Source organism: Heloderma suspectum, chromosome 5 (assembly GCF_057233095.1).
Source record: "Heloderma suspectum isolate Gila_16-S chromosome 5, 16-S_ref, whole genome shotgun sequence".
Lineage (NCBI taxonomy): Eukaryota > Metazoa > Chordata > Lepidosauria > Squamata > Helodermatidae > Heloderma > Heloderma suspectum.
Window position 1 is genome coordinate 167,114,192 of NC_139462.1, and position 25,595 is coordinate 167,139,786.

The 25,595-nt window shown below is 40.7% G+C and overlaps 2 protein-coding genes across 4 annotated transcripts in view; one reads left to right on the plus strand and one right to left on the minus strand.

The window, feature by feature from the left end:
* The window catches only part of OSBPL10 (oxysterol binding protein like 10), a 90,941-nt gene extending 78,010 nt beyond the window's left edge, over nt 1-12,931 (plus strand). The window contains exons 9-12 of one of the 2 annotated variants that reach the window (XM_084858269.1): nt 4,592-4,778; nt 5,643-5,825; nt 7,840-7,993; nt 9,892-12,931. In XM_084858269.1, the coding sequence (XP_084714395.1) occupies nt 4,592-4,778; nt 5,643-5,825; nt 7,840-7,993; nt 9,892-9,936 (569 nt within the window). In that variant the 3' untranslated portion in view covers nt 9,937-12,931. The remainder of the gene's footprint in view (nt 1-4,591; nt 4,779-5,642; nt 5,826-7,839; nt 7,994-9,891) is intronic. The other variant, XM_084858270.1, reaches the window with a different exon arrangement.
* A 4,607-nt stretch (nt 12,932-17,538) lies between these two features.
* Nucleotides 17,539-25,595, minus strand: part of STT3B (STT3 oligosaccharyltransferase complex catalytic subunit B) — a 52,853-nt gene continuing 44,796 nt past the window's right edge. For both annotated transcript variants that reach the window (XM_084858268.1, XM_084858267.1), the window contains exons 14-16: nt 24,757-24,870; nt 22,603-22,815; nt 17,539-19,634 (exon numbers count right to left, since the gene is read on the minus strand). In XM_084858268.1, coding sequence (XP_084714394.1) covers nt 19,554-19,634; nt 22,603-22,815; nt 24,757-24,870 — 408 coding nt within the window. In that variant the 3' untranslated portion in view covers nt 17,539-19,553. The remainder of the gene's footprint in view (nt 19,635-22,602; nt 22,816-24,756; nt 24,871-25,595) is intronic.

Consider the following 25,595-nt stretch of genomic DNA (forward strand, 5'->3'; position numbering starts at 1 on the left):
AGCTCATTTTTGTTTAGTCTCCAAGGTCTTGCCCAGCACTCTGAGATCTTTATCTGGAGATGTTAGGAATTTAACCCAGTATCTTTATGTGTGCAGAGCATGTGTTCAGCTAGTGAACTGTGGGCCCTTCTCAGCTCCTTTGGCATCCTGCTGCTATTTGGCTATATCTGATGTTTCCTGCTCAGTTTTTGTCTTTAGTTCCAGCCCACGGGTTGGATCTGCCTTCTGCAAGATCTTCTGTGGAAGGAAGCGAGATCTTCTGTGGAAGGAAGGGCTCCACTTGCACAAGGTCCCTCCACTCAATTTTGCAGGACCTACTCCCCCCACACCACCCCATTCAGCAGGGTCTTCTAGTGCTCTGTGTAGCATTTTCAGGGGGCTGGAGGGGCTGCCATAGGAAAAAGGGGCAGTGAAGTCCACATCCACCAGTGCAATTGATCCAGTGTCAATCTGGATCCAACCCCATATTTTTTATCGTTCCGAAAGGCTTGTTATTAGAGTACCAGGAGTTCAGGAATGTAGGTGTCTGATGGGTTGATTTGCAATTGCTTCTAGCCCAAGAGGGAGTATATTTATGTTTGCCAAAAGAAGATTGGATGTTACACAAAGCCAAAATTATTAGTATTTTTAGAGCAGAGATTCTCCAGTCCTGTCTCGTGGTGAGCCTCCCTAAGTTGAGCAGTGAATTTCATGTTGGGCATGTATGGCCCTATGGCTAGAAGGTTTCAGCTCTTTTCTTCCCCCACAGAACGTGTGAAAAGAAGTCTCGGTTTTGAAGCAAGAGAAATAGCATGAGTTGTGAACCCTACCCTCATTTGCCAGGGTAGCAATGTATGGGATTGGACTCTCATGATCTTCAAATGAGTTTAAGAAAATAATTTGAAATAACTGGTTAGAGTTGACACCAGAAGACCAGATACAACAAGTGAGGCTACATAGGAATTGAAAGGGTGGGTGGGAACTGGCCTGAAAAAAAGCATGTCCTTGGAACCTAGTTTCCACAACCCCAGTCCTTTAAATGTTGAAGGGCGTGGATACCATCTTGCAGTTTAAAGAATTCTAGGAGAGAGGAACTTAAATGATTTTAGGGGGAGATGGAAATGATGTGGAGTGGGAGAAGAAGGGAAGGGCAGAGAGGAGATTTCCCCCCTTCTTTTTACCCTCTCTCTCCATCCATGCTTTTTGGCCCAGGGGAAGTGCCCACCTCAAGCAAAGGAGTTGCAGCAGGGTTCCTAGATCTGGATATATGGAGCTGGCTCTGGGGTCCATTGACACCACTGCTATCTCCCACCACTCAAACTGGGAATTGTCCAGGGTGGAAAAATGGGCTGCAGTGGCCCTGGTATTGAGGAGAAGGAAGTGGGTTTTGAGGATCCATGCCAACCTCTGGAGCAAATTCCCTTCCACCTAGGGTCCTTTCAGCAGCAAGGACAAAAATCCCTCTGTCAGTGTAAATGATCCTAATTAGAGCAGTCCTCCTTGCATATTAAAGGATCCTTTTGCATGATGGTGGTGTGGAATTTTGGACGTTCACCTTCAGGACTGAAGGGAAACAGCAGCTCCAGCAGTTGAGGGCTACAGTTATCCACTCAGCTCTGCAGTTGTTTATTTATTCATTAGTAATACTTATATGCCACTTAATATAATAAACTCTACAGGTGGTTAACATATAAATATTAAAAATCACATCCAAATACACCATTAAAAACAATTCCAACTACAATAACAATACAAAACAATATAAGGAACAGTTACATGGAGTAGTATATGATTAATTGCAATGAATTACAAGCCAGAGAAAGCCTGAGTGAACAAGGTGTGTTTTCAGGAGGTGTTTGAAACATAACACATTTTCTGTCTCCTGAACTGCATGGGGTAGGGTTTTCCTGAACTGCATGGGAGAGTGGGCATCACCACCTAGAAGGCCTGACTTTGAGATACTACGTGGTGATATTCTGTTGGTCATGGAACAACCAGTTAGGCTTTCCTGAAGATCTTAAAGGTTGGTTGGGTATATATAGGGGAAGGCGGTCTGCTAGTTAACCTGGTCCCAAGTTGTTTAGGGCTTTGTATGTCAACAACATAATACCGAACATAAGCAGTGAGTGCATCCTTTTAATGCGGGTGTTGGGTGTCCCAGTGAGCACCCTAGCTGCTATATTCTACACTAGCTGTAGCTTCCAAACCAGGCACAAGGGCAGCCCCACACACAGTCTATTACAGTAGTGTAATTGTGAGGTTACCCGTGCATGGATGACTGTGGCTAGGCTGTCCCTACCCAAAAACGGGTGTAGTTGAAGCACCAACTGAAGTTGGTAATGTGCACTCTGGGCCACTGAAGTCACTGGGCTTGCAGAGACAAAGATGGATCCAGGAACTTCCCCAAACTACATTCCTGCTCCTTCAGAGTGAGTGCAATTCCACCCAGGAAAGGAAAACAGCCCAATTCCTGGACCTGGGAACTGCCCACCCATGAGGTCTCTGTCCTGTCAGGATTCAGCTTCAGTTTATTAGTTCTCATCCAAGCCATAGTTGCATCCAGGCACCAGTTCAGAATGTGCACAGACTCTCCTGATTCAGATGTAACAGGGAAATAGAGATGGGTATCATCAGTGTACCCGTGACACCTTGCCTCCAAGTCTAATGACCATGTTCGTTAGCAGCAGGAGAGCCGCATAAATTTGCTCCTCTTGGTCTGGATGATTTTGGGGAGTTCCTGTATAGTTCAGGGGTCTCCTAATGCCCTCTCCTGTTTTGCTGCCTAGTGCATCAGCACTAGTCCCTCCTATTAGTGAAAACTGATTCAGTAACAGATTCAAAACTGTTTCTGATCTATGTAGTATGCTTGATATGCTTTGTGTGTTTAGATTTTGATGTATGAGTATGAACAGAATGCTGTCTAAAGTTGCTAATCATGAGCACTCATGTGATGATAGAATTCCATCATAGGATTATGTGTGTCATTGTGTGTGATGCTTTGCAATTATTTTTGTTCTCCAGATCAATGTAGCTGCTGTTTTTTGTAGTCATGTGACTGAATCTGCCCTAGTGGGTACCATGTGATTGAAAAATAGAGATGTGGGAGGATCCTCTTTTGGAGGAAACCTCTCAAGGTTGTTGACCACTCCAGGACCATTCAGTGCATCCTCCCTACAGAATCAAAAGCAGGGATGTGCAACTTGTTGCCTTCCAGATGTTTTGACCAACAACTCCCATGATCCATCACCATTGGCTATGCTGGCTAGCGCTGATGGGAGTTATAAGTTAAGATTTCTGGAGGGACACAAATTGCCCAACCCTGATCAAAAGGGAGTGTTAATCCCTGACTCCTTTGGCTTTTTAGTCAGCTGAAGTTGTATGGACCTAGCATCTGCAGAAAGAGCGTTGCTCAGAGTGTGAGATAAAAGGGGGAACAAAACTTAATGTTTAACAGGGCAGTCTGTGACCTGATTCGCATGATCACCACAGCCCATGGGCACCAGTTTGTCAATTCAAGACCCCACCGCCGTGACTTCTCATGTAGTCTGAACCCGGCGAGGGTGGCTTGTTGGGTTGTTAACAAACCACTCCAGAACCTTACAACAGGCCATGAGTTCAGGGTGGCTTGTTAACCACCTCAACAAGCTACCTTCACTGGGTTCAGATGACAGGAGAAGCCATGCCTGGCGAGGGTAATTACGCAAATCAGCTGTCACATGCAGGGTAGTTAACAAGCCACCATGGCTTCTTAACCACCCTATGACAGTGCGAACCGGGCCTTGTAATGGATGCATTAGTGGGAAGTTGTCTTGTTTAAGCAGTAACGGTAACTCTGATCTGCTTGAGGCTTTCCAGTGGAAGGGAAATTGAAAGCATTCATTTGTACCCTTATATTTTTAATTGCCTGAACAAAAGGATGCCATCAGTAACGAACAATCTATCCTGGGCTGCATTTTTGTGGTAAATGTATTTATCAATTTATAGTTAGCCCTACTTGTAGGTAATTGTAATTGGTGGTGAATAAGGTATTTAATGGCTTGAGAGATCATTGTTAGGTGCATTGCCAGGCTAGTGGCAGTGGTATCAACTTGCCATATTAGGGATCACCTATGCAAGCTGCATGACATCTGACATTTTGGTTTAATCTAAGCTAATAGGTAATCATGTTGGAACTTCTATCTTACTAGGATACTTATTCAAAGGTGACAGAAAGTGGGAAAGGGAAAAAATCATGTGCAAAGTTATTGTAGGCTAGAGTTTGGAGACTGAGGGGTTGTTTGAATGTCTTGAACTCATTCATCAGTCTTATCACTTTTGATTAATTACATGGCTTTTATACTAATTTATCCCAGGCATGAAGGATCCCACAAAGGGACAGTTGAAAAATGCATCTTACTTTTGGTAAAAGTTGATCAAATGTCATCACTGTCCAGCCAGTTTTTGCATCCCTTCCCACTGAAGGAAGCTAAAAGAAATATGATTTACTTTAAAGATTAACATTTCACCAAGTGTTTCACTTTAGTATAATATAAAAGGTGTCAATTCTTCCAGAAAGCTTATGGGTTAATTCTCAATGCTAAAAGTGCTTTTCCATTTCCACTCCCATCCACAGGCATTCTTTATCTAATGGAGCATGAGGAAGAATATGTATTCACGCTACCTTGTGCCTATGCGCGCTCTATACTTACCATTCCTTGGGTGGAGCTTGGAGGTAAAGTCAACATTCACTGTGCCAAGACTGGCTACTCTGCTACAGTCACATTCCACACCAAGCCTTTCTATGGAGGGAAAGTACACAGGTACCAAAAACTGCTCTTTTGCCCTCTCTCTTTCTTTAGATCAGCTTTCCCCAATGTGGTGCCCTCCAGCTGTGTTGGACTGCAGCTCCCAGCATCTCCCAGCCATATGGCTTTAGATGGTTGTATTAAAATGCCAAGGCAAGCAACATAAACTGGCTAAGTGCTTACTGTTTTCACCTCTATAGCTGCTAGTGATTTCATACTATATTATATATAAATGGGCTTTACAAGTCTTCACACCACATGTGATGGGGCTTGCTGCTGTCCCAGTTTCTCAGCTGGGGAGCTGAAGTGGAGACACATGATTTGGCTGTAGCACGATTGATTGATTGATTGATTGATTGACTGCACTTATATGCCCTTCTTCCTCTTGCAAAGATCCCAAGGCAGCTTACATTTTCCTCCTCCTCTCCATTTTATCCTCACAACAACAACCCTATGAGGTAGGCTGGGCTGAGAGTCTGTAACAGGCCCAAAGTCACCCAGTGAGCTTCCATGGCCGAGTGGGGACTCAGGGAGTAACACTGGACAGGAACATGAATCGCTTCTACCATGTTATCCACTGGGTCATACTAGCTCAGCGTGCTGTGTGACATGTGTAACTTCTGTGAATGTAGGAGAGAACAAATCACACAGCTTTGGTCAAAACATATTGAATGTAGTGTCATGAATGCTCTCGGCTTCAGAAATGTATCTGAAATATTTTTTTTAAAAAAACAGCAAACAATGTTTTTGCAAGGAAACAGTGCTTTAAGCTAGCCTTCCTTTCTGAGTGTCGCTATGGTAGAAACGTTTACAGTGGATGGATATTCTCCTTGTTAGAATAACGTGCATAGTAATCTCCATTTTTCTTATTGAAATCAGGGTTACAGCAGAGGTGAAGCATAATCCAACCAATACCATAGTGTGCAAAGCACAAGGGGAGTGGAATGGCACACTGGAATTTACATACAGCAGTGGAGAAACCAAAATAATTGACACCACCAAACTACCCATAATCCGCAAAAAGATCAGACCCGTAGCTAAACAAGGCCCATTTGAATCAAGGTGAGTGCCTTTGGGAAACTATCACCTGTAGCTGCACTTAAGAGAAGCAATAGCCATAAAAACGTTATGTCTGAGCTTCAGACTAGATAGACCCTTGGTCTGACCCAGTATGGCTCTTCTTGGGTTTTTTATGCTCAGCACTCATTCTTGTTTTGAGACTAGAGGTGTTTAAACAGTAGCATGATTCCTTTGATTCTCTAAGGATGCTGCCAAGCACATGATTTTGTCAAATGACTGTTGTGCTGAATCAGCATGCCAAACACCCATAATCTGCATGGGGACTACTCCACTCGCTGTACTAACAATTGCTGTCCAAAGATTCTTGGATGGTTCAGAGCTGCCTTCCTGTGGATTTTATTTTTGTTTATTAAGTGTTTACACTTTCAGTATGAAAGCCCAAAACAAGCAAGCAGAAAAATAAATAAAAGCAATTACTAATTACATAATACAGTGATAACAAAAGAGAAATTGTAAAAGGTCACGTCTATTAATAGATCTAAAGTAAATTCATGGCAGAAGATGTCAACAGACACTCTTATGGGCTGGCAAGAGAGCATGGATTTCATTTGAAACAATACGTCAATCAGTAGGAAAAAGGGTTTAGCCTGTGTGTGTCTGCACGCGTGCGCATTTGAAATTTCTATAGCACCCTTCAATGGTTTAGATGCCTCTGCCTGATTTTGGGGATCCCTCTTCTCCATCCAGGGTCCTCCAGCCCTCTGCGTAGCATTTTCAGGGTTCTGGAGGTGCTGCCATGATAAGAAGGGGCCAGGGAAGTCCACTTCCACCCGTACGGTTGAGCCAACATAAATCTGGATTCAGTCCTTGATTTGGATCCGGACTGAGTTAATCATGTGTTAGTCCCATTGAAATCAAAGGGATGTTAGTTATGACTAACACAGTCTGGATCAACATATTTTGGCACAGTGAGAAGAGTCAGTTTTGTTGAGAGATGTTGTAGAACTTTCTTCAGTTAATACTGGTCTTAAAAACAAACGGCATCAGATCACTAAATGGTAGAGTAATGTACCAGATGACAAATTTATTAAAATGGGTGGATGTTCAGTATTGAAATAACAAATGTAAGGATTCCGTGCAAACTTTCCCCCTGTACTGTGAATGTAATTGTTTATTACATACTTTTAAAAAATAGTGACATTAAAAACTAAATCACAATGCTTACCTAAAAGTTTGGCGTTAATAGGAAGGGTTTAAAGATCTGGAGCATTGCCCTTTGGTAGACCTTTCTCAGAAGAGAGTTCCAGAGCCAAGGGCTCCTCCAGGCTTTAATTGATTTCAAATTGTTGCTGGAGTTCTTTCCCATTCCACAAAAATGGACAGGCAAGCTTGTAATTTTTAGAGCAATTTTAGTGCCTACTTTCTGGCCAAGAACTCTTAATTGTGAGGCTTCCCTTAAGGCTGGTCTGGAAGCTGGAGCTAGTGCAGAGTGCAGCAGCTCGGCTGTTGTCGGGAGCTGCCCCTTTTCAGCATGTAACTCCTTTGCTGAGGGAACTGCACTGGTTGCCTATTCATGACTGGGCCATGTTTAAGGTTTTGCCCCTAGTGTATAAAGCCCTAAACAAATTGGGAGCAGGATACCTGAGAGAGCACTTTCTCCTTTATCAATTTGCCTGATCACTGAGGTCATCAGATGGGGTGTTCCTGGTGTTTCTGGATGGACCTATGGCCTGATTGGAATCCATCTGGGGTAGAGTCTTCAGGGTCGTGGCTCCCTTTCTGCGGAACTTCCTGCCTCTGGAGGTCAGGCAGGCAGTAACGTTCTATTGTTTTGGCCTCTGCTGAAGACAACTTTATTTCAAGAAGCCTGCCCTGATTGACCAGCTGCAGATTTTATCAGTATTCTTTTTTTTAAAAAAGTTTAATTTGGTGTTTTATTCTTTTTTTTATTGTTCCCCGCTCTGGAATCTGTTTAGATGTGGAGTGGTATGTAAATATTCTGAATAAATTAACTAAATAAATAATTCTCCACTGTTTGATCTGATCTTCTAAACAGGCACCTTTGGCAACATGTCACCAGTGCCCTGAAAGAAGGCAACATTGGCATAGCAACAGACCACAAGCGCTTCCTTGAGGAGAGGCAGCGAGCAGAGGAGAGGCAGCGGACAGCTAGCAGTACACCCTGGAAACCAAAGTATTTCATCAAAGAGGTAATGGGAATCATACTGGGTGGCAGATGACAAAAATCAGTTCTCAGTTTTCAATCCCCATGACAAGCCACTGCACTTAAATATCTTTAGGGTCATTCCAACTCGTGGTTTCAAAGATTTTTCTGAAATGTAGAACATGGCTTATTAACAGAATGTTTGGATATTGACTAGTGTGGCATGGATAAAGATGTTGCTACTTAGAAGAAAGAGACGCTGCATGTTTTGGCAAATGTCTTTTGGATGAATGTTCAGTTTTGTCTACTTAGTTTTAGTGGGGGAAAATGCTTCTTGTTAAACAAAAGAAAGGGGGAGGAGAGGACAGGATAGGTCACATAGAACCCACTAGCTGTCTGTCACCACAACAAAAGATATTTTATTTAGTTTTTATAGGAAGACTTTTATGGAGTTCTGTGTACATCTGTGAAATGCCATGAGTCCCTGCAAAGCTGAAATAATAAACGTTGAGCAGAATGTGCATTCTTCTTTTTTTTCCTCCTTTCCGCTTTTTGAATGCCTTTTGAGTTTAATAGTTTTTTTATTAACTACTGTATAGAAACAGGATTAATATTCTACAATGAGAAGTCTGTTTTATGGCTAATACATACTGCTGAAAACCTTTCAGATGGATATCCTTCTCTGCATTGAGACAGAATGTTTAGGGTAAGGTGAGAGAGGATGAGCAGTTTTGGCCATGAGAAGCAATTAGACTATGGACAAAACACTAGAAGGGTCAAGATGATGGGTTGGATTCAGACTTAGTCATATTTAAAGTAAACCTATTGAATCAATGGGACTTAACTTAGTTATGACTCCGTTTATTTCAGTGAGTCTACTCAGAGGGCCAAAACAGACATTTTTACTCCTGTGCCTATGTAGGAGTAAAATGTAGGCCCTATGCTTACATTTTTATATAGCCATAGGGACCCAGGTTGGGACAGGGACCCTAGTGTGGAGCTGGGTATGTGTGTGTTAAGATATAGATTGGGGGCCCTGCACCTACTTTAGAGTAAAAATGAAAAATGTAGTTTCTAGATATGGATTTAAAGAAATGTCTGTTTTGGCCCTAAGTATGGGCCAGCGTGCATGTCACAGTTGCAAATCAATGGTTAATTAACCCATGATTTGTGGGGACAGGCCAACTGCTTCTGCTTTGAATAAACAATCTACGAACGGGGTGTTCATAAATTATATATTCAGACTGGAAAGTGGCTCCCACATCCTAGGAAATCATGGATTAATTAACTCATGATTTACCAGTGACATGCAAGCCAGCACATACTTAGGGCCAGAACAGACGTTACTTTAAGTCCGTATCTAGAAGTGACATGTTTAATTAGCCCACAGTTTGCTGCTGTGATGTGTGAACCAGGTCTGTGACTAAGTCTGGATCCAGCCAAATATTCTGTAGTGAAGTTTCATTGTAGAGGCATTCTGGTAGGAAATTTTTGTTCCGCCATTGAGGTATTCCATCAAGTAAACTGCTGTATGTATTAGGGATTAATTGCAAAGGGCCCGTGTGTGCAGCTGCAGCTTCCCTTTAAAGCTTTCTCTGTGGCATATCCGTGCTTCAAAGAGGCAAGGGGATGGATCCATATCTAGACACAGAGATTGATTTTAGTAGGTCTACTCCAAGTCTGACTAAATCTGGATTAACCAAAACTGCTTTTAGACTGAGCAGTGGTTTGCCTTTTCAACCGTGGGAGCTATTGCTGAGAGAATATCAAAGCAAGTATTTTCTGTGCACATGGCGCCCTTTGCTATCATGTTAATTGCTACTTTGGAGTCACAGCCTTTGAATCCAGCTCGTTAGACTTTTAATGAATACTTAATTCGTTTTGAGTAGTAAGTTGTACCTTAGTAAAGTAAGACTTGTCATTTCTGTGATTCTTTCTTTACAGGGTGATGGATGGATATACTTTGATCCCCTCTGGAAGACTCATTGATAAGCTCACCTGGACTCATACACCCATTTTCTAGAGGCATTAAAAAGATGCACTATTTAAATTTCAGGTGTGATTAAGTCTTGCTATAAATTAAAGCTGCGTACTGTGAATAATGCAGCTCAGAACAGCTAAAAGCTCAACTTCATTGAAGAGCCATTTTGCGTGCACATGCACAACTCTTACTGTGTATTGATTATATAGAAGCCTATTGTGTGTGTGTGTGTGTGTGTACACACACACACACACACACACACACGTACACATACACACGTACACACACACACACACACACACACACACAGAGACGATTAAGGATTTGAACTTTTGCACTCAAGTCAATGCGTACCACATTGCTTGCAGGATCAGGCTTCACATTGGTAATTAACTTTTTTAGTATTATTAATTGAGGTTTTCTATTTTTCATGTTGCCAAAAACGTTTTGCACTTAAAACCACTTGACACTGACAGCCGTTTCATGGTCAAGCCCGTGACTTAAATGACTTGCTTTATTTGACACAAGAATGGTATTTTCTTTGGTTATCCATGTAAAAGCATGTTTCTGTCTTTGACTCACTTTCCAGCACTCATTTCCTGGCTTGTTGTAGGATGACAGGAATATCTAAGCAGCCTTGTTCTTCCATAGCCCCCATCTTTCCCACTGTATGCTTTGCATGCCCATTTGTCATTCTTTTGTTCCTTGGGGATACAGTTCTTTTGGTGAGTCATTTGCCAGAGGATGCCTCACAGGCTTCTGCAATACCATGTTTTATAGGCCATTAGTTGTTCTTTCAATCAAACTTCAAGTAATCCTGTCTTGCTTATATGTACTATTCCATTGGCTACACTAACAGCTTTGATAGTGACCCTGTATATCTAGAGCGTATCTCTAGCCTCTTACGAAATGATCAGCTGTACAATAGAAAATAAATGTAGCTGCTGAGCCAAATGTTCTTATCACAGGCAAAGGCTTTAGAAAGTGTGAAAGGACACTCTGAAGTGTTTAAGTGATACTAAAGGTAGAGTCAGAGATCTACTATGGAGTAATTTTTTTGTAGTAAACTTATGGGCCCTAATTGGATTTTCCCAAAATTGCTTATCAGCTGTTGGGAGGAGAGAATGGACAAAGAAATCCAGCTCTCTGTTCCCCATCAGCTCATTAGTGGTATTTAAAGTAGGCCCAGCTGCTGGATTGGACAGAGGAATTATGTGCCCAGCAACCACATGCATGCATGACTTCCCTATTCAGTGCATGAGAAAGCCTAGCTGTGTCGGGGCAGTGAAGATCCTTGAGTATCCCTAAGCTCTAGATGGTTCAAGAGGTTGACACGAAACATGTAGTCCGTAGCTCTCTCTGTAGATTTGACCTATTCATAAATGGGACCAGGATGTATGAGCAACCCTATCACAAGGGGACTGCAAAACCCATTTCACCGTAGGAAAAGGTCATGTGAATCTACCATGAGATTGACGTTTTATAAAGTTAAGATGACTAAATCCCTAGCCGTGCTCCAGTTGTAGCCGTATGTCTGCCCATAACTCGTAATGGCAAAATAGGTTTGATTTAAATTTATTGTACCAGTGTAGAATGTTTTCTGCTCATTCCTTAAAATCATCTTTACAGTGCCCCTTACACATTCTATGTACTAGTTTTGAATGCTGATCTTTATATTGTGTCATCTTTGTGCCTTGTCTGCTTAAATCCACTATTTGCAACTTGTATATAACAAGGGAAGATATACTTGTTACAACTTTAATATTTTTTCAGCAGAAATCTGAGGTGGCAGTCCACACTATACACATGCATCTATATAATGGAATGTATTACAAAGTTATTACCCTTGCTTTAACTCTAATTTATTTAAAGAGCATCAACATTCCCCTGAATACCTAGTGATCAAGCCCCACAATTTACCCTACTTATTGTATACTTGTCAGCATATGAAAGCCACTGTATTTATAAAAGACTTTTCTTAAATGTGTTTAAACTCTATTTTAAAGGAAATAAAACTGTGTACCCTCAATGTAATGTATAGAAATCTTGTTTTTAAAAGGAAAGCTTTTTTAGATAATGATTTTCTGTTGTCAAATCTTATGTATGAATGGACTCTAGTAGCAGGAGAACCTAATTTGCACTCCTTGTATAAACCAAATTTTAAAAAGGTTAGCCTGGTAAGGAACTGGTAAATCATAGCAAATTAACAAATACTCACGTAGTCATCTGAAATGACAAAATACCACCTCTCTGTACTGTATTTTTATTATTCACCAAAGAATTGGTTACGTTCGTAGATAACATCAATTATGCTAATTCAGATCTCTTTCAAGTCCTGGGTTTCACATTCCTTTGCTGATTGGATAGTGGTTATCAGTGCTCCAGGATGTAGCTTATGTTTGAATGAACACTTTACAATTCTGGTGTATTAAGAGTCCTTTTCTACATGGTCACTCTAAGCTGCATCATAAATACACACCATTCACATTTTGGCAAATACCTTGCTTTCCTAATTTTGTCAGTTCAACACCTGTTGCCGCTATTTAAATCTGCCAGCATTTATTTTCCAAGGCCAACAGGCATAGGTTCATATTTGGATAATACTAATCAAGAGATTCCAAAGAGGAAGCCGGGAGACCATTCCTTTCCAATTTAAATACTGCTCCTTGTATTACACGATGATAGCACATTATTTGGGGATATGAAGCAACATGCCTTATTTGTAGGTCATTTCATGTTTGTCTTGCACCTGCAATTGAATATTTCCTTTCAGTGTAGATACTGTACACTTTGAATTGTAATGTAAATTTTGATGTACTTCCAGTTAACCTTTGTGCACAGCTGTAGGACCTATGCAAATTTTTCTTAAATAGAGCTGTTCATAAACAAGTTTATACTTATTTGTTAAGATCCAGTTCTCTGGCAGTCACTTCTGAATAGCCTTTCTTTCATAATTTGTGAACTAAAATCACAAACTGAAAACAATAAATTGTATTTGAATTTATTGGCTTTGATGCACTGTCTGTTCAACTCTTCACTGCTTTATAGCAGATAATTACAGTTCTGTTTTCAGAGTTCTGACACTAGCCACAATTCAATCAGTGTGTTTTGATATGATTAAACCTTGATCTCAGTAGGCTGTGCATTAACGAGACTTGGGCTTGTCTGTAACAAATAGGTAAATTGTGTAACTTGTACTTTTCTGATAGCAAGTAAAGCACTGGTCTTCAGCTGGTGGGTCAAGACACATAATCTCAGGGGTGGGAAACCACAGCTTGCATGTAGCCCTTGGAGGCAGCCTGCCATGAGTGACTGCCACCTAATTTCCCCACACCACTGCTATTGCCTCCAGCTAATTCTGGTGGGAAACAGAGTGGTCAGGGTTGGCTCTCCTTGTCCACCCTATTTCCAGAAATCAGCAATTTTGTGAAAGGCTGTGGTGGTGGTGGTGTGTGTGTCATGGCCCTACCCAGCAGCACTGTCCACTCATGAGGCCCCTGAAGGGTTCCATGGGAGCCAGTGGAATCTCCAACCTCAAAAAGGTTGCCCACCCCTGCACTAGCGGGTCACAGCCTGACCTAAGAAAGGCGAGTTGCACCAGCAGCACAACTACTATACAAATAAATAGTGTAAGAATAAGAAGTGGATCCCAAAATGCATGTTTGGGCTAAAGGTGGGTCCCAAGTCTGAAAAGGTTGAAGATTACTGAAGTATAGTGGGCTGGTGCAGATTTAACCATCGTGGTTTAAGCATTGGCAGGAGGCTCACATGACTACAATGTCTCCTATCGTAGTTTGCCATTCTGTGACTGTTAACCTTCACTATCCATTTCAGACTCAGAATTTAGGAGCAACTTTTTGGAATTGCTAACTTGGTTAATGACAAGCAGAGGTGGTCGTAGAGAGAGAAGTGAGCATAGCTAATCTCTTTCTGATCAAGTTTGGACTGTAAGCTGCTTCTAATCTCTGCAGCGATTGTGGGCCAATTTCTATGGTTTGCCCCAGAGACTTACGGATCCTGATGTTTTGGGGGTGGGTGGCTTCAGGCCCTGGTTGATAGCTGGAATTGGGAGAGGAGTAGGACAGTCAATATGTTCCTGATTGCCCTCTTCCAAGCCATAGTCTCAAATCAGCTCCCTGGTATTCTGAGCTGAGGACAATGAAAAGGTAGAGAAATCATTTGGAGCAGATGGTAGAAAATGCAAGATATGACTGAACAGATTAGAGCCCATCTTAGAGCCTATTCTGTAGTTGTGATGGGAGCAAAGAAACTTTACTTTGCCATCATTGTGGCAGCATGATGGTACCAACAGAGCTCCTTTGTGTCGTAAGGGACCTGCTTGGTACAGCTCAGCAGGTCAACATCTGGAACCCTCCAAGGTCTGCTTTGACTAATTTTCAATGCCTTTTTCAAATAAAAACCACTCATCCATTTCGATTTGGAAACTAGAACCAGAGTACCATCTGGTCCTGTTATTAATCCTAGGATTTATTTTCAGCTTGTGCAGCCTGAGGATGTTGACAAGCTAGTTGGAGGGTTAAGACCTATCCCTTGCTCCTTGGAGCCTAGTATCCTTGGATTAAATCTGACAGCCTAATAGAATCTGCCAAGGCCAGGTTTCAGTATAGACCTCAAAAGCTGTTACTTCTTTGTTAAGGTATAATTTCTGCTGTCCTGAAAGAGGCAGTATCTGAACCAAGAAGCCAAGTTTAGATCCATCTGCTTTGGAAAATTATCACCATTCTTAAGCAAGGTCTAGGAGCGAATAATATCTCTTATCCTGGAAACACTGAATGATAAAAGGTCCTTTCTAATCTGATTTCCAGCCTGGGTTTGGGATAGGGACTATCTGCATTTTAAATCAGGGATCGCGGTGGCTTAGTGGTTAAGACGCTGAACTGCAGACCGGAAGGTTGGCAGGACAGCAGTTCGAGACCCAAGTGCCACGTGACGGAGTGAGCTCCCGTCTTCAGTCCCAGCTCCTGCCAACCTAGCGGTTCAAAAGCAAGAAATTGCAAGTAGATAAATAGGTACCGCTTCAGCGGGAAAGGTAACAGTGTTCCATGCACCTCGGTGTTCAGTCACGCCGGCCACATGACCACGGAAGCGTCTTCGGACAGCGCTGGCTCTTCGGCTTAGAAATGGAGATGAGCGCCACCCCCTAGAGTCGGACACAACTGGCTGGGGACACCTTTACCTTTACCTTACATTTTAAATCAGTCGTAAAGCGTACAAATCTATCCTGAAAGCACTGTAGTTGGTACTACAACCATTTGATTAATGTTTGGTTGAGTTATCTCCAGAGCTGGAGGGGAATTCATACAATTCTGAAAAGGTGTCATTTGTTTAAATTGAGCAAATTGTGCTTGGGGACATGCACACTGGGCTCTGATAGAATGATAGTACTCTAACAACAAACTCCAGTGGTGAGTGTGGACAATGGAGCCCAAACAGGGCCACTGAAAAAAAAAAGGGATCTAAGGGCATGCTTGGTAGAATCCTCAAGATTGTAGAAAACGAAAAGCCCTAAGGGGGTAATAACACCTCCTCACCCCCCAAGCCCACTGAGGCCTGGGCACACTCAGTAGCCATAGAATGTTCAGGGTCTGCTGGAAAAAAACTAGAAAAAGAATGCAATGGCCTATCCGGGGCGGGGGGGGGGGAAGCATGGCTGGCAGGTTGGCATGCACCCTGACCAATCATGTTGGAAGGTGAGGACAGATATGCAGCCACACTTTTGACGTGGGTCCCACTTGTGACTTGCATAGTTATGTACTGAACCAATTTAAACAATTGAGCACAACTGTAACTTTGGACATTTGCTTTTGAGCTTTGCATTAGTGCCACATATGCAACAGTAGATTTTGATGAAGCATTAATCTCACAAAAGCAAGAATCCTTTAAAAGGAGGATGCAAAGACAATCTAGCTTAGCTTACTTTAGTATGAGCTGGTTGAAGCAACACCGGACCAAGGTTTAAAAGACTGACTGCAGAATTATGCCTAAGTTTCCTGTCTCTCTTCCCCCTCCCCACATTTGGCACGGAGACCAGTATTGAATATGGCTTAAAATGAACCATTATACTCTTAAACTTAATAACCAAGATTAAAACTAGGATCCTAAAATTTGGACACACATTTGAAGGGATAACTATGCTTCATACAGGGTTAGTGGATACCCAATGCATGTGAGCAAATTCCTCTAGAACAGGTGGGCAACTTGTCCTCCAGATATTTTGGCCTACAATTCCCATCAGGCCTAACCAGCATAGTGAGGGATCATGGGAGCTGTGGGCATCCAGATGTTTTGACTTACAAGTTGCCCACCTCTGCAAGACATGGAGAATTTGTACATAGAAATATGAGTTGGTATTTACCACATGGGCAAAAAGTTATTCTAAGCACATCTGCTACTCTAATTGGCAACTTACATGGATAAAATAGGACTTAACACCAGAAAGCCATTTATTTGCAATCCAGCCAAACCATCATAATTCCCTTGATTCATTTTCGCTTTGGTATTTGAAGGGGCTTTTACTCTGCTCTATGGGAGGGGCACTGAGGGACGTTCATTCCCAGGGGTTCTAGAGATTGTTGTGGAGATGCACTGGTGGCAGGGAGTAGCATCCAGGGGGAGGGATTGCGGGATCCAAGTGCGCGAGGCCACGAGGAGTGTGATGTGTGTTTGGGATCGCGATAGGCTCTCTTGTATCAGAAAGGAGCTCCCCGATTTGGAGGTCGAGGCAGAAGAGTTGGGGGTAGAACAGGAAGGCTGTGTATGAACAGTGGAGAAGCAGAGGTGGTGGATAGATTAAAGCCCTTTGACTTGCTGGCTCACACCTAGTCGGGACAGGCCGGAGACATGCAAGCCTTATTTCAGTTAGGGGCCCAAAGAGGTACCAGACAGGAGTGCTTGAATGTGTGCAGTGGTTTCTCCCCTAGAATCTTTGCTCTTTTAACTCATGAGCAGATGGGGTCAGCATGTAGTTCTTCATGATGAAGGAAAGATGCACTCTGCACATGCTTTGGCATTATTAAAATTTGGGGCCAGCCACAAAATATTGGAGTGTGCCTGTTCCAGGTTCTAGATTTTTCCAGGATATTCCGTCCCTCCTCCTCTTGCTTTTCAGGCTGAAACCTCCCTCCTGTGAGTGTTGCCATTTTGGCTATATAAGGATCACAACCTGGAGTACATTATTAGTATAAAAGATTACTGCACATACTCCAGGACCTTAGTGTGTGCTGCATGTTTGTGAATGGCATGCAGCTATGTGGTCCTGTAAGCTTCTTATCCACAAAAGGCTGCTGTGTCAAAGCAAGATGTGTGGCCTACAGAGTCTCAGCAGATTGCTCCAGTAAGATAGGACAGAGTCTAACTCTATAACAGTAGCTGGAGGAACAGAGATACTTATAATGTCCCGCCCACCCAAGACTTCATCTTGCTCATGTCGTAAGGTCCTAACAGAGTCCTGGGACCTGATAGATGATAGCAGAGCTACCAAAAGGAAGGTAGAGGAGTGGTTGAAAGCTGTGGAGCTTTTCAGCAATAGCTGCAAGGTGATGTCATAATCCTATTAACCAATATGGAGTGTGTTCAGTCTATCCAAAACTGCAGTTTTCAGCCAACTTTTTATTTTAAAAATATACTTAGATTTAAAAAAATGCCCTCGCTAATAGTTAAGTAACTTAACACACTGAAATCTGAAAATGTAGGTGAAATCTCCTCAAATGTAGTCTTACACTAAACAGTTAACTGAAGTTTCCCATTACAGAACTGAAACCCAGATTTTAAATATGGTACTGGTTAAGAGAACCCAATAAGAAGCCTAGTGAAAATTAGATTATAAATCTCAATCCACCTTACCAATGAGATGGACAACAGCTGACTATAAATATGTCTCAATGCAAATCATTAAATCTGTACTTAAGCTGTAATATGCTACTATTGCAATATAGTTTGTGTGACAGTTTAATAAAGGAGAAAGTCCATTGGGACAGAAAATGTGTAAGCAAGTCTATACCCAGAAATAGTAATGCCTAATGTAGATGGGACACTTGCCAGATTTGTAAGATTTCAATGAGTGTAGTTTCAGGTCCTTAGCACAGCACCTTGTGACAAGGTCGCAAGGTGATAAATAAAAAAAGGAATAGCAGCCAATCACTTAACACAAAACTTGATTTAACTTTATTTTTCCCTATAGTGAACAACGGGTTTGCATTGAGCTTTAAAGCAACAAAGTAATATAATCTCAATGAGAAAGGGTCAGAAATCCAGATTGTAATTTAGTGAAAATGTTGCCACTGCATTATTGATTTAATAACCTCTTTACTCAAAAATGAATTTACAAATAAAAATTATACATCTGAGAAGAAAAGGCAGCAGTAACATTCTCACTGAGCAATAGATATTTTGTTTGGAAGGTACATACTATTCTGCTTTACACCAATACATCTGGTATAAGCTGTTTCCTATATCAAAATTATATCCTGTGGCTGTCAAATGAACCCTACCCCCACATACATTTTTGAACTTTATTAAAATAACTAAAGAATGTTCAAGTTTGTAAAGTTTCCTATAGCTGGACAGTGAGCATGTTCAGTCTCCATTTGTAATTTAGTGCACTTGATACATTGCCTTTTTAATAAAATACAAAAGACAAAGCACATATTCAAGCAGAAATTTCATCAACTGAAGCACTAAATAAAGATATGGAGAAAGACATTTCCAGGAACCCAACCCCATGAAAAAGGCAGGCTGGTCTATACACCCCTCTGCCTCTGTAGTAGCCACAGGAAGTGTTTGAATACTTGTCAATTTTTCTCGTAACAGGCCAAATTACTGTATAATGTAAATATGTACGTAAACAAGCAAGCTCTGAAAACACCAGGTGCTATGGTGCTTAGTACCATTCATTACTGTCGTGTCAGATGTAAGACACAAATGTAGCCCTTGTATCTACCTACTCTGTGCAAGATCTTCCCGGTATCTTTCAGGAACACACCTGCATAAGGGCAGGAAGACCACCTCTTTTCAAAACAAATTGCATCATCCAATTATGTAATCTGTCCTGTGATTAGTGAAATTGCAGCTTGGTGTACAGTCCTGAACACAACATACAGCAGTACGAGAGTACGTATCATGAAATCTTGTAAAATAAATATCTCAAAAGGAGTTGTTCTAGTAGCTGAATATAAAAATACCCACACTTCTGAAAGTGTCAGACTGAGAATAGAATATTCATACATTTCACCATTCCAGTTAAGATATTGCCATTCAGCAGAACTTAAAAAACTGACAAGTATGCATGTGCCAAGGACCGAATTAAAGGGCTCTTTGGTGCAATCAGTCCAAATTCAATAGATCGGAAGGATAATATGTACCAATTTTAAAAAATCTGCCGCTAGACCGGGGCAGCAGCTCCGTCTTGCTCCACAATACAAATCTAAAACAGCTGTTCTCAATAAGCCAAAATTTAAGTCAGACATTGCCTGAAAGTTTTGTACAATAATCTGGACCAATGATGGTTCTGTACCCTCATGTTGCTGTGAAACATGACTTGAGCTAAAGGCAAAGACTGGTTATCTCAAGGACAACTGCTTCAATATTAGCAATCAGTACAGTGTATTTAAACTGTCTTCCTGTTGGGTCTCTTGCCTTTCTTTAAAATTAGTTTATTCTTAATGTAGCCACGCTTCCTTTTGGCAGTCTAAAAAGAAAAACAGAATAGTGTATTAGTTACTTATAATGCTCTAGTGACTGAATTACGTTTCTGCATTGCTCTAGAATCCTTAAATACTACGTTTAGGTCAAGGCTGGAAAAGCGCAGGTACCTGCTTGCCCAGGAACCAAAGACTCTGAAACATTTTTCCAGCACTGATGTGTCGTGTGCGCCCAATTGTCACCACATATTTGAAAACTAACAGTACAACTTTAGGCATGTTTCCTCAGACAGAATTCTACTGTAATCAATTAGATTTACCCCCTATTAAGTGTGCTTACGATTACACTCTAACTCTGGTCCTTGGTTGTAGAAGAGAGTGCTACTGAATTTCCAGTAAATTACATATATTTTAGAATGTTATTCCATAGTAGAAATCAAGAGAATACTCCTGTCTACATTTGACATTTTACTGGTGTTACAATAACCTTTAGCATACAATACACAAATCACCATTTCAAATACTGTAAGCAGCTCTGTTTCTCTAAAAGTTATTTTCAAGTTAATTTCACTCAAGTAGAACACACCGCCCCCCACCCCCAGGCTTGGGTTTCAAGATAACCTAGGTAAATACATTTTGCAAGATCTGCTTAATATTCTGCGCTGTTCATTTTGCCCCCTCCATGGTTGTGTCGTACAGAACTCTTTCATGCCGATATCTCATCTCAAATTAAGGTGATTAAATTTCAGTGTCAGTTCTAGCTTACTATAAATAAGTGCTACTATAGTTATGAACTGACGAGTACAATGCAGTCAAAACCTTGTGAAATTCACAACAAAGAATTGTATGTTGAAGCAAGAACTGCATGCCACACAGAGGCGAGATAGCAAAGATACCAGGATTTTTTTGTGTTCTGGTGCATCGATTAAATATGGCAATCATTTCTTTTACTCCTGGAATTGGATAAAGCTATTCCAGCACTAGATCATAAAGCTTTAAGTGGACCATCTAAGCCATTATGCTCAGGATATCACAACTATCCAGATGAAGGAAGGGATCCTTACTCTAATGCTTCACTGAACTCTCTCAAAGCAGGGGGCAATTTCAAACTGACCTTTTTCCTGAAGACAAATACCAGTAATACGAACTTGTCACTGGATGCAATTGTAGCTTATATTAAGCCCTATATGCTTAAGTCACTTTTATCTCCAAAACTAGAAATGCGATTTGTTCATCTTATGGACTTCAAAAGCGGAGACAAGTTAATTTGCTGAAAAGGTGCATTATAGCAAATAGAAGCTATAGTATTTGCAACACTGAATGTGGAACACCTTAAATATCACATAGTAATCTGAACACACATTAGTACTGTATTAATACACTTGTACCTCACTCTTAAACATTTGTGACCCACCAGCTATTGCAGAATGCAACTATGGTTCAATATTGTACTGGCAGAGATCTGGTTCGCACATAATGACAACCCAAAGTACAGCTTGTCATTGAATTGTGGGTTGTCATTATGTGCAAACCCTGCAGTATGGTTTAACTATGGGTTGTTAACCATGAAAAATCCAGAGTTCACAACTCAACAACAAACCATGGGTTCTCTTCCTGGGTTGACCATGGTTAACCCACAGTTAAACTATACTGCAGGTTTTGCACGTAACACATGTTTTGTCAACAACCCATATGCACCCGATACTCTGGGTTGTCATTACATGCGAACTAGGCCAGAGAATGGGCACATTCGATCCTCTGCAACTAATGCAAATTATATTTGCATGCAGTTTACACTATGAGTTGGCTCCAGGTCATACTTCAAGTAGACTCATTGAAATGAACAGGGTTTTAGTTATTACTAAGTCCCAGTGATTCCAGTGGGTCTACTCTAAGTATGATGCCAACCCTATGGTTTTGTCACTCAACACAAATTCTCTGCTACTACCATAAAACCTGAATATGATTGGTGATAGTTGTGTGTATGATGAATGTTTTTTAGAGTGTGACATATGCAGCAATATGAATGTTTCTAAGTAGATGCTTCTCTAGACCTGTATAAGAGGTACATGCTAGGAGTACCAGACAGGGAGAATTCAGGAACAAAGAGGAAGTAAATATAGCAGACATTTGCACATGTAACAGATACTGAAGCCAAGTAATTATCATGGAAGTAGAAGCCAGAAAATAGGAATGCGTGAATGCAATTGTACCATCCAGTCAGAAGAAGTTTAATTTAGTTTCAGCGACAAGTTACAAGTTAATCTACTTTTTGGATCCTCTACCCAGGTCTAATTAGATCAACAGTTTATCCACTCAGCCCTTAAATCTGTCCCTGAAGTGACCTTCCTAAAATATTATAATCAATTTAATAATCTGGGTTGCCCTTGCTAAATAAACACTGCCTGTTAATAAGGTTCTAGAAATTTTAAAGTTATTGATTTTATAAGGAGTCATGTAAAAAAAAAAGTTGGGGGTTTGTTTTAAAAGGAGTTTATTTCCATGCCTGTACACTTTACTGTTCAATGTAGAACAGCACAAAAATAATAGTGCATAAAAATAAATGTTGTGTTTAAGTCAGACGATTTCAAAAAGAGTAAGAAGCCAGACACTCAAGCTGTCAACAAAAATGCCAGGTTTAATTATTTTACAAAAAAAGTCATTCTGAAATTTCTAGGCATCACTTTTCCACTTTTCAGAAAGACACTTTCACATTTTACTGAGCAAGATGCCATAGTTACTGAAACGCTACTAATGTATTTTAGATAGTATATTTTGTTACACTTAGCTGGGATTTTTAGGATACTTTGAAACAGCCTGCCAATTAGCACAACAATAAAATTTAGTTGTCCTCGCATGCTCGATTAATCAGTGTTAACCAGTGTTACCATCAGGCAGGTCTGATATTTGACACGAACTTTATCTGTATCAGGCTAGTACAAAGAACTAATCATACAGCTGGTAAATTTGTATAACACTATGAACCTCCTTTGCCATACTTCACTGGGAACCCACCTTTTTTGACAAATACTTCTGTTTTGGTAAAATGTTGGTTAACCTAGGCTTATGATCCAGTGTCTCTCTGTTGTCTAGCTGTTTCACTTTATATATTCTAACAAGCCAGTGCTCTGAGGTGAAGGCTTCTTCCAAATGTTTAAACTTAATGTCCTTGTTGCCAATCTCAGCATTGCGTGTGCGATCAAATCCTGGGGGTGTCCGAAAATCCAGCTACAAAAAGTTAATGCCACACATTAGTTTGAAGGTATAAAATGCAATTCTGTGAATATATATAATTTTGTTTGAAAAAATGTACTGTAGTTTTGAAGATTCTATTTCATATGAGTTTTCATATGTTTTGCAACACGTCAATGTTACAGGGGCCTTAACTTCCATCAATACATTACAATACGAAACCACAACATTAAATTGTTTAGGCATCAGATTTACAATTAAATTTAGAAGTTAGTAAACTCCTGATGCTGGGAAAGACTGAAGGCAAAAGGAGAAGGGGACAGCAGAGGATGAGATGGCTAGATAGCATCACGGATGCAATGAATATGGACTTGAGCACGCTCCGGGAGAAAGCGCAGGACAGGAAGGCCTGGCGTGCTATGGTCCATGGGGTCACGAAGAGTTGGACACAACTGAATGACTGAACAACAACAAAAACTCCTGGTCCGACAGCAGATATTAAAAACTTTAATACCTGCTGTGTAAAACTTTTAGTAAAACTTATATAGTATATATGAGTATAGTAAAAGTATAGTAAAACTTTTATTATACTTACTGGTATATAATTAAGTTAATCCATTACAATTTTGAATGAATCAACAAAAAATTTCAGATTTCAGAGCTGGGAACTGGAGACATGTAAATATATTTATTTACTTAAATAATTCCATCCTGCCTTTTTACACCAAAGTATACTCAAGGCAGCTCACAAGAAAAACTACTAATCATAAAATAAAAATGTATAAATATAAATCAACCACCACCAATAATAAGCAGCAAGCAAAACACCAGAAGCCAAATGAGGACAACATGCACCGGAATAGAACTGGTTTCCCAACCATCAAAGGCAGGCAGTGAGCATCTCCTTAGGTAAGCTGCTCCACGTTCTAGGAACAAAAGTGAGAAGACCCTCTCTCTTGTGGTACTTGTTAGACCTCAGGTGACAAGGGAACACAGAGGAGAGCCTCTGTGTAAGTCTCCCTGGTCACCTGTGCATCCAGGATGACTGCTGTATTCATAGAGCATTCTCAAGTTGTGATTCTGCTGCTTCAGGAGTGTAACACCATCCAAAAAAGGAACTTCAGATTCCCCCAACGAACAGTACTTACATCTTATAGGGGTTATTATTCAGTTTGGTCACCCAGTTCCAATCTGAAACTGCCCCCAAGCACCACCTTAGAGCTTCCACTGCCTCCCTGGGATCAGATAATGGAAATCAGAGGCAGAGCTGGGTGTATTTTCTGCAAACTGATAATACCCAAGCATGTATCTGCAGATGACCTCACCCAGCAGCCTTTTTTAAAAGAAAAAACCCAAGGTGGTCCAAAATATGCACAATAAAAAATTATGATTCAAAGATCAACTTAAAACATACATTATGCCAACTTGTTTCCATGGGGTTCATAGAAAATGAGATTTACAATTTTATTTATAAATATTAGTAAGCATTAGTAACTGCAACTTCCATACCATAAAAAGATATACCAGATCTTGAATTACATCCTTTTATCTATCCTTTATTTGAATTGCAAAGGACTTTCAAATACAAGCCCATATCAGCCAGTTCATGCTAGTTATTTATAACATACGCTCAGGGTAGATGTTAACACCCATCTGATCCTCTAACCATGGTTAGGAGATTGAGAATACTTTGTGGGCCTGCATGTTCTTTCACTGTCATAGGGAAGGGGGTTACATAAGCTAAGAGCACATTTGAGCCCTACCATATATTCTACATTTCCTTTTGACTAGTTTTGCACAAAAGTGCTAAAATACTGTATTAAGGATCAGGCGTTCTTTTTGTAATGGCAATTTTGTCATTTTATGCTGTGAAAAATAATACTGAAATACATTGGCAGAGATACACATAAAAAGGGAAGGAAAGGCTAGCTGTTAAGACTACATTTAAACAAGTCAAGGGACTTAAATTTCACTAACCTGCATTTCCCCAAATCTGTAATATGACATTTTATACATGAGACAGTTTAGCAAGGTTGGAGAGCCTGCTTTATCAACTCGAAACTCTCCCTGTGGAGTAAAGTAGTCACTTTCCTTTAACAAAAAAACAAATAAAAGGAAATAAAATTAGTGTTTGGCACATCACAATGAATTAGAGAATAGGATATAAAATAAAATTATAAAACATAATGATTAGCAGTTCTGTAACCTGCTTCTAGTTGAAAGGAACTGATTGACCAACTGTATGGAAAAAGCTTGCTGTTTTCCATACAGACTGTAATCCCACTTCTTTGAGGGGGACACAGTAACAAAATTACTGATTTAAGCATTTATAGTATTAGACAATTCAAGTGCAATAGTGAATTGCGTTACTGATAGAGGTGCATTTCTGAGCATCCATTCTTGGGTTACAATTTTTAGATTTCTTTCCTGCCCTAGCACAAGCACTCCAGACAATCTGTTTTCATTTCATCTTCACACTGACCTTATAAGGTATGTTATGCTGAGTCATCACATTTGATAAGACCCCAGTAACTAATTCTTCAACATACAGGGCAGTATCCAATCGGGTGCAAGTGCTAACATAAATTACATTGTGCTACCATAAACTATTGGCGCAATGCCAATAGTGTTGGCTGCCACACCAATTTCTCCAGGATATTGGCAGGCTAGCTAACCCTATTAGCGTTGCACTAGAGCGGTTTATGCTGATGCAACCGTTAGCAGTTGCACCTCGCTGGATACTGCCCATAATTGAGTCCAGATTTAGTCATACTTAAAGTAGATTAACTGAAATCAACGGGACTTAGCTTAGTCAT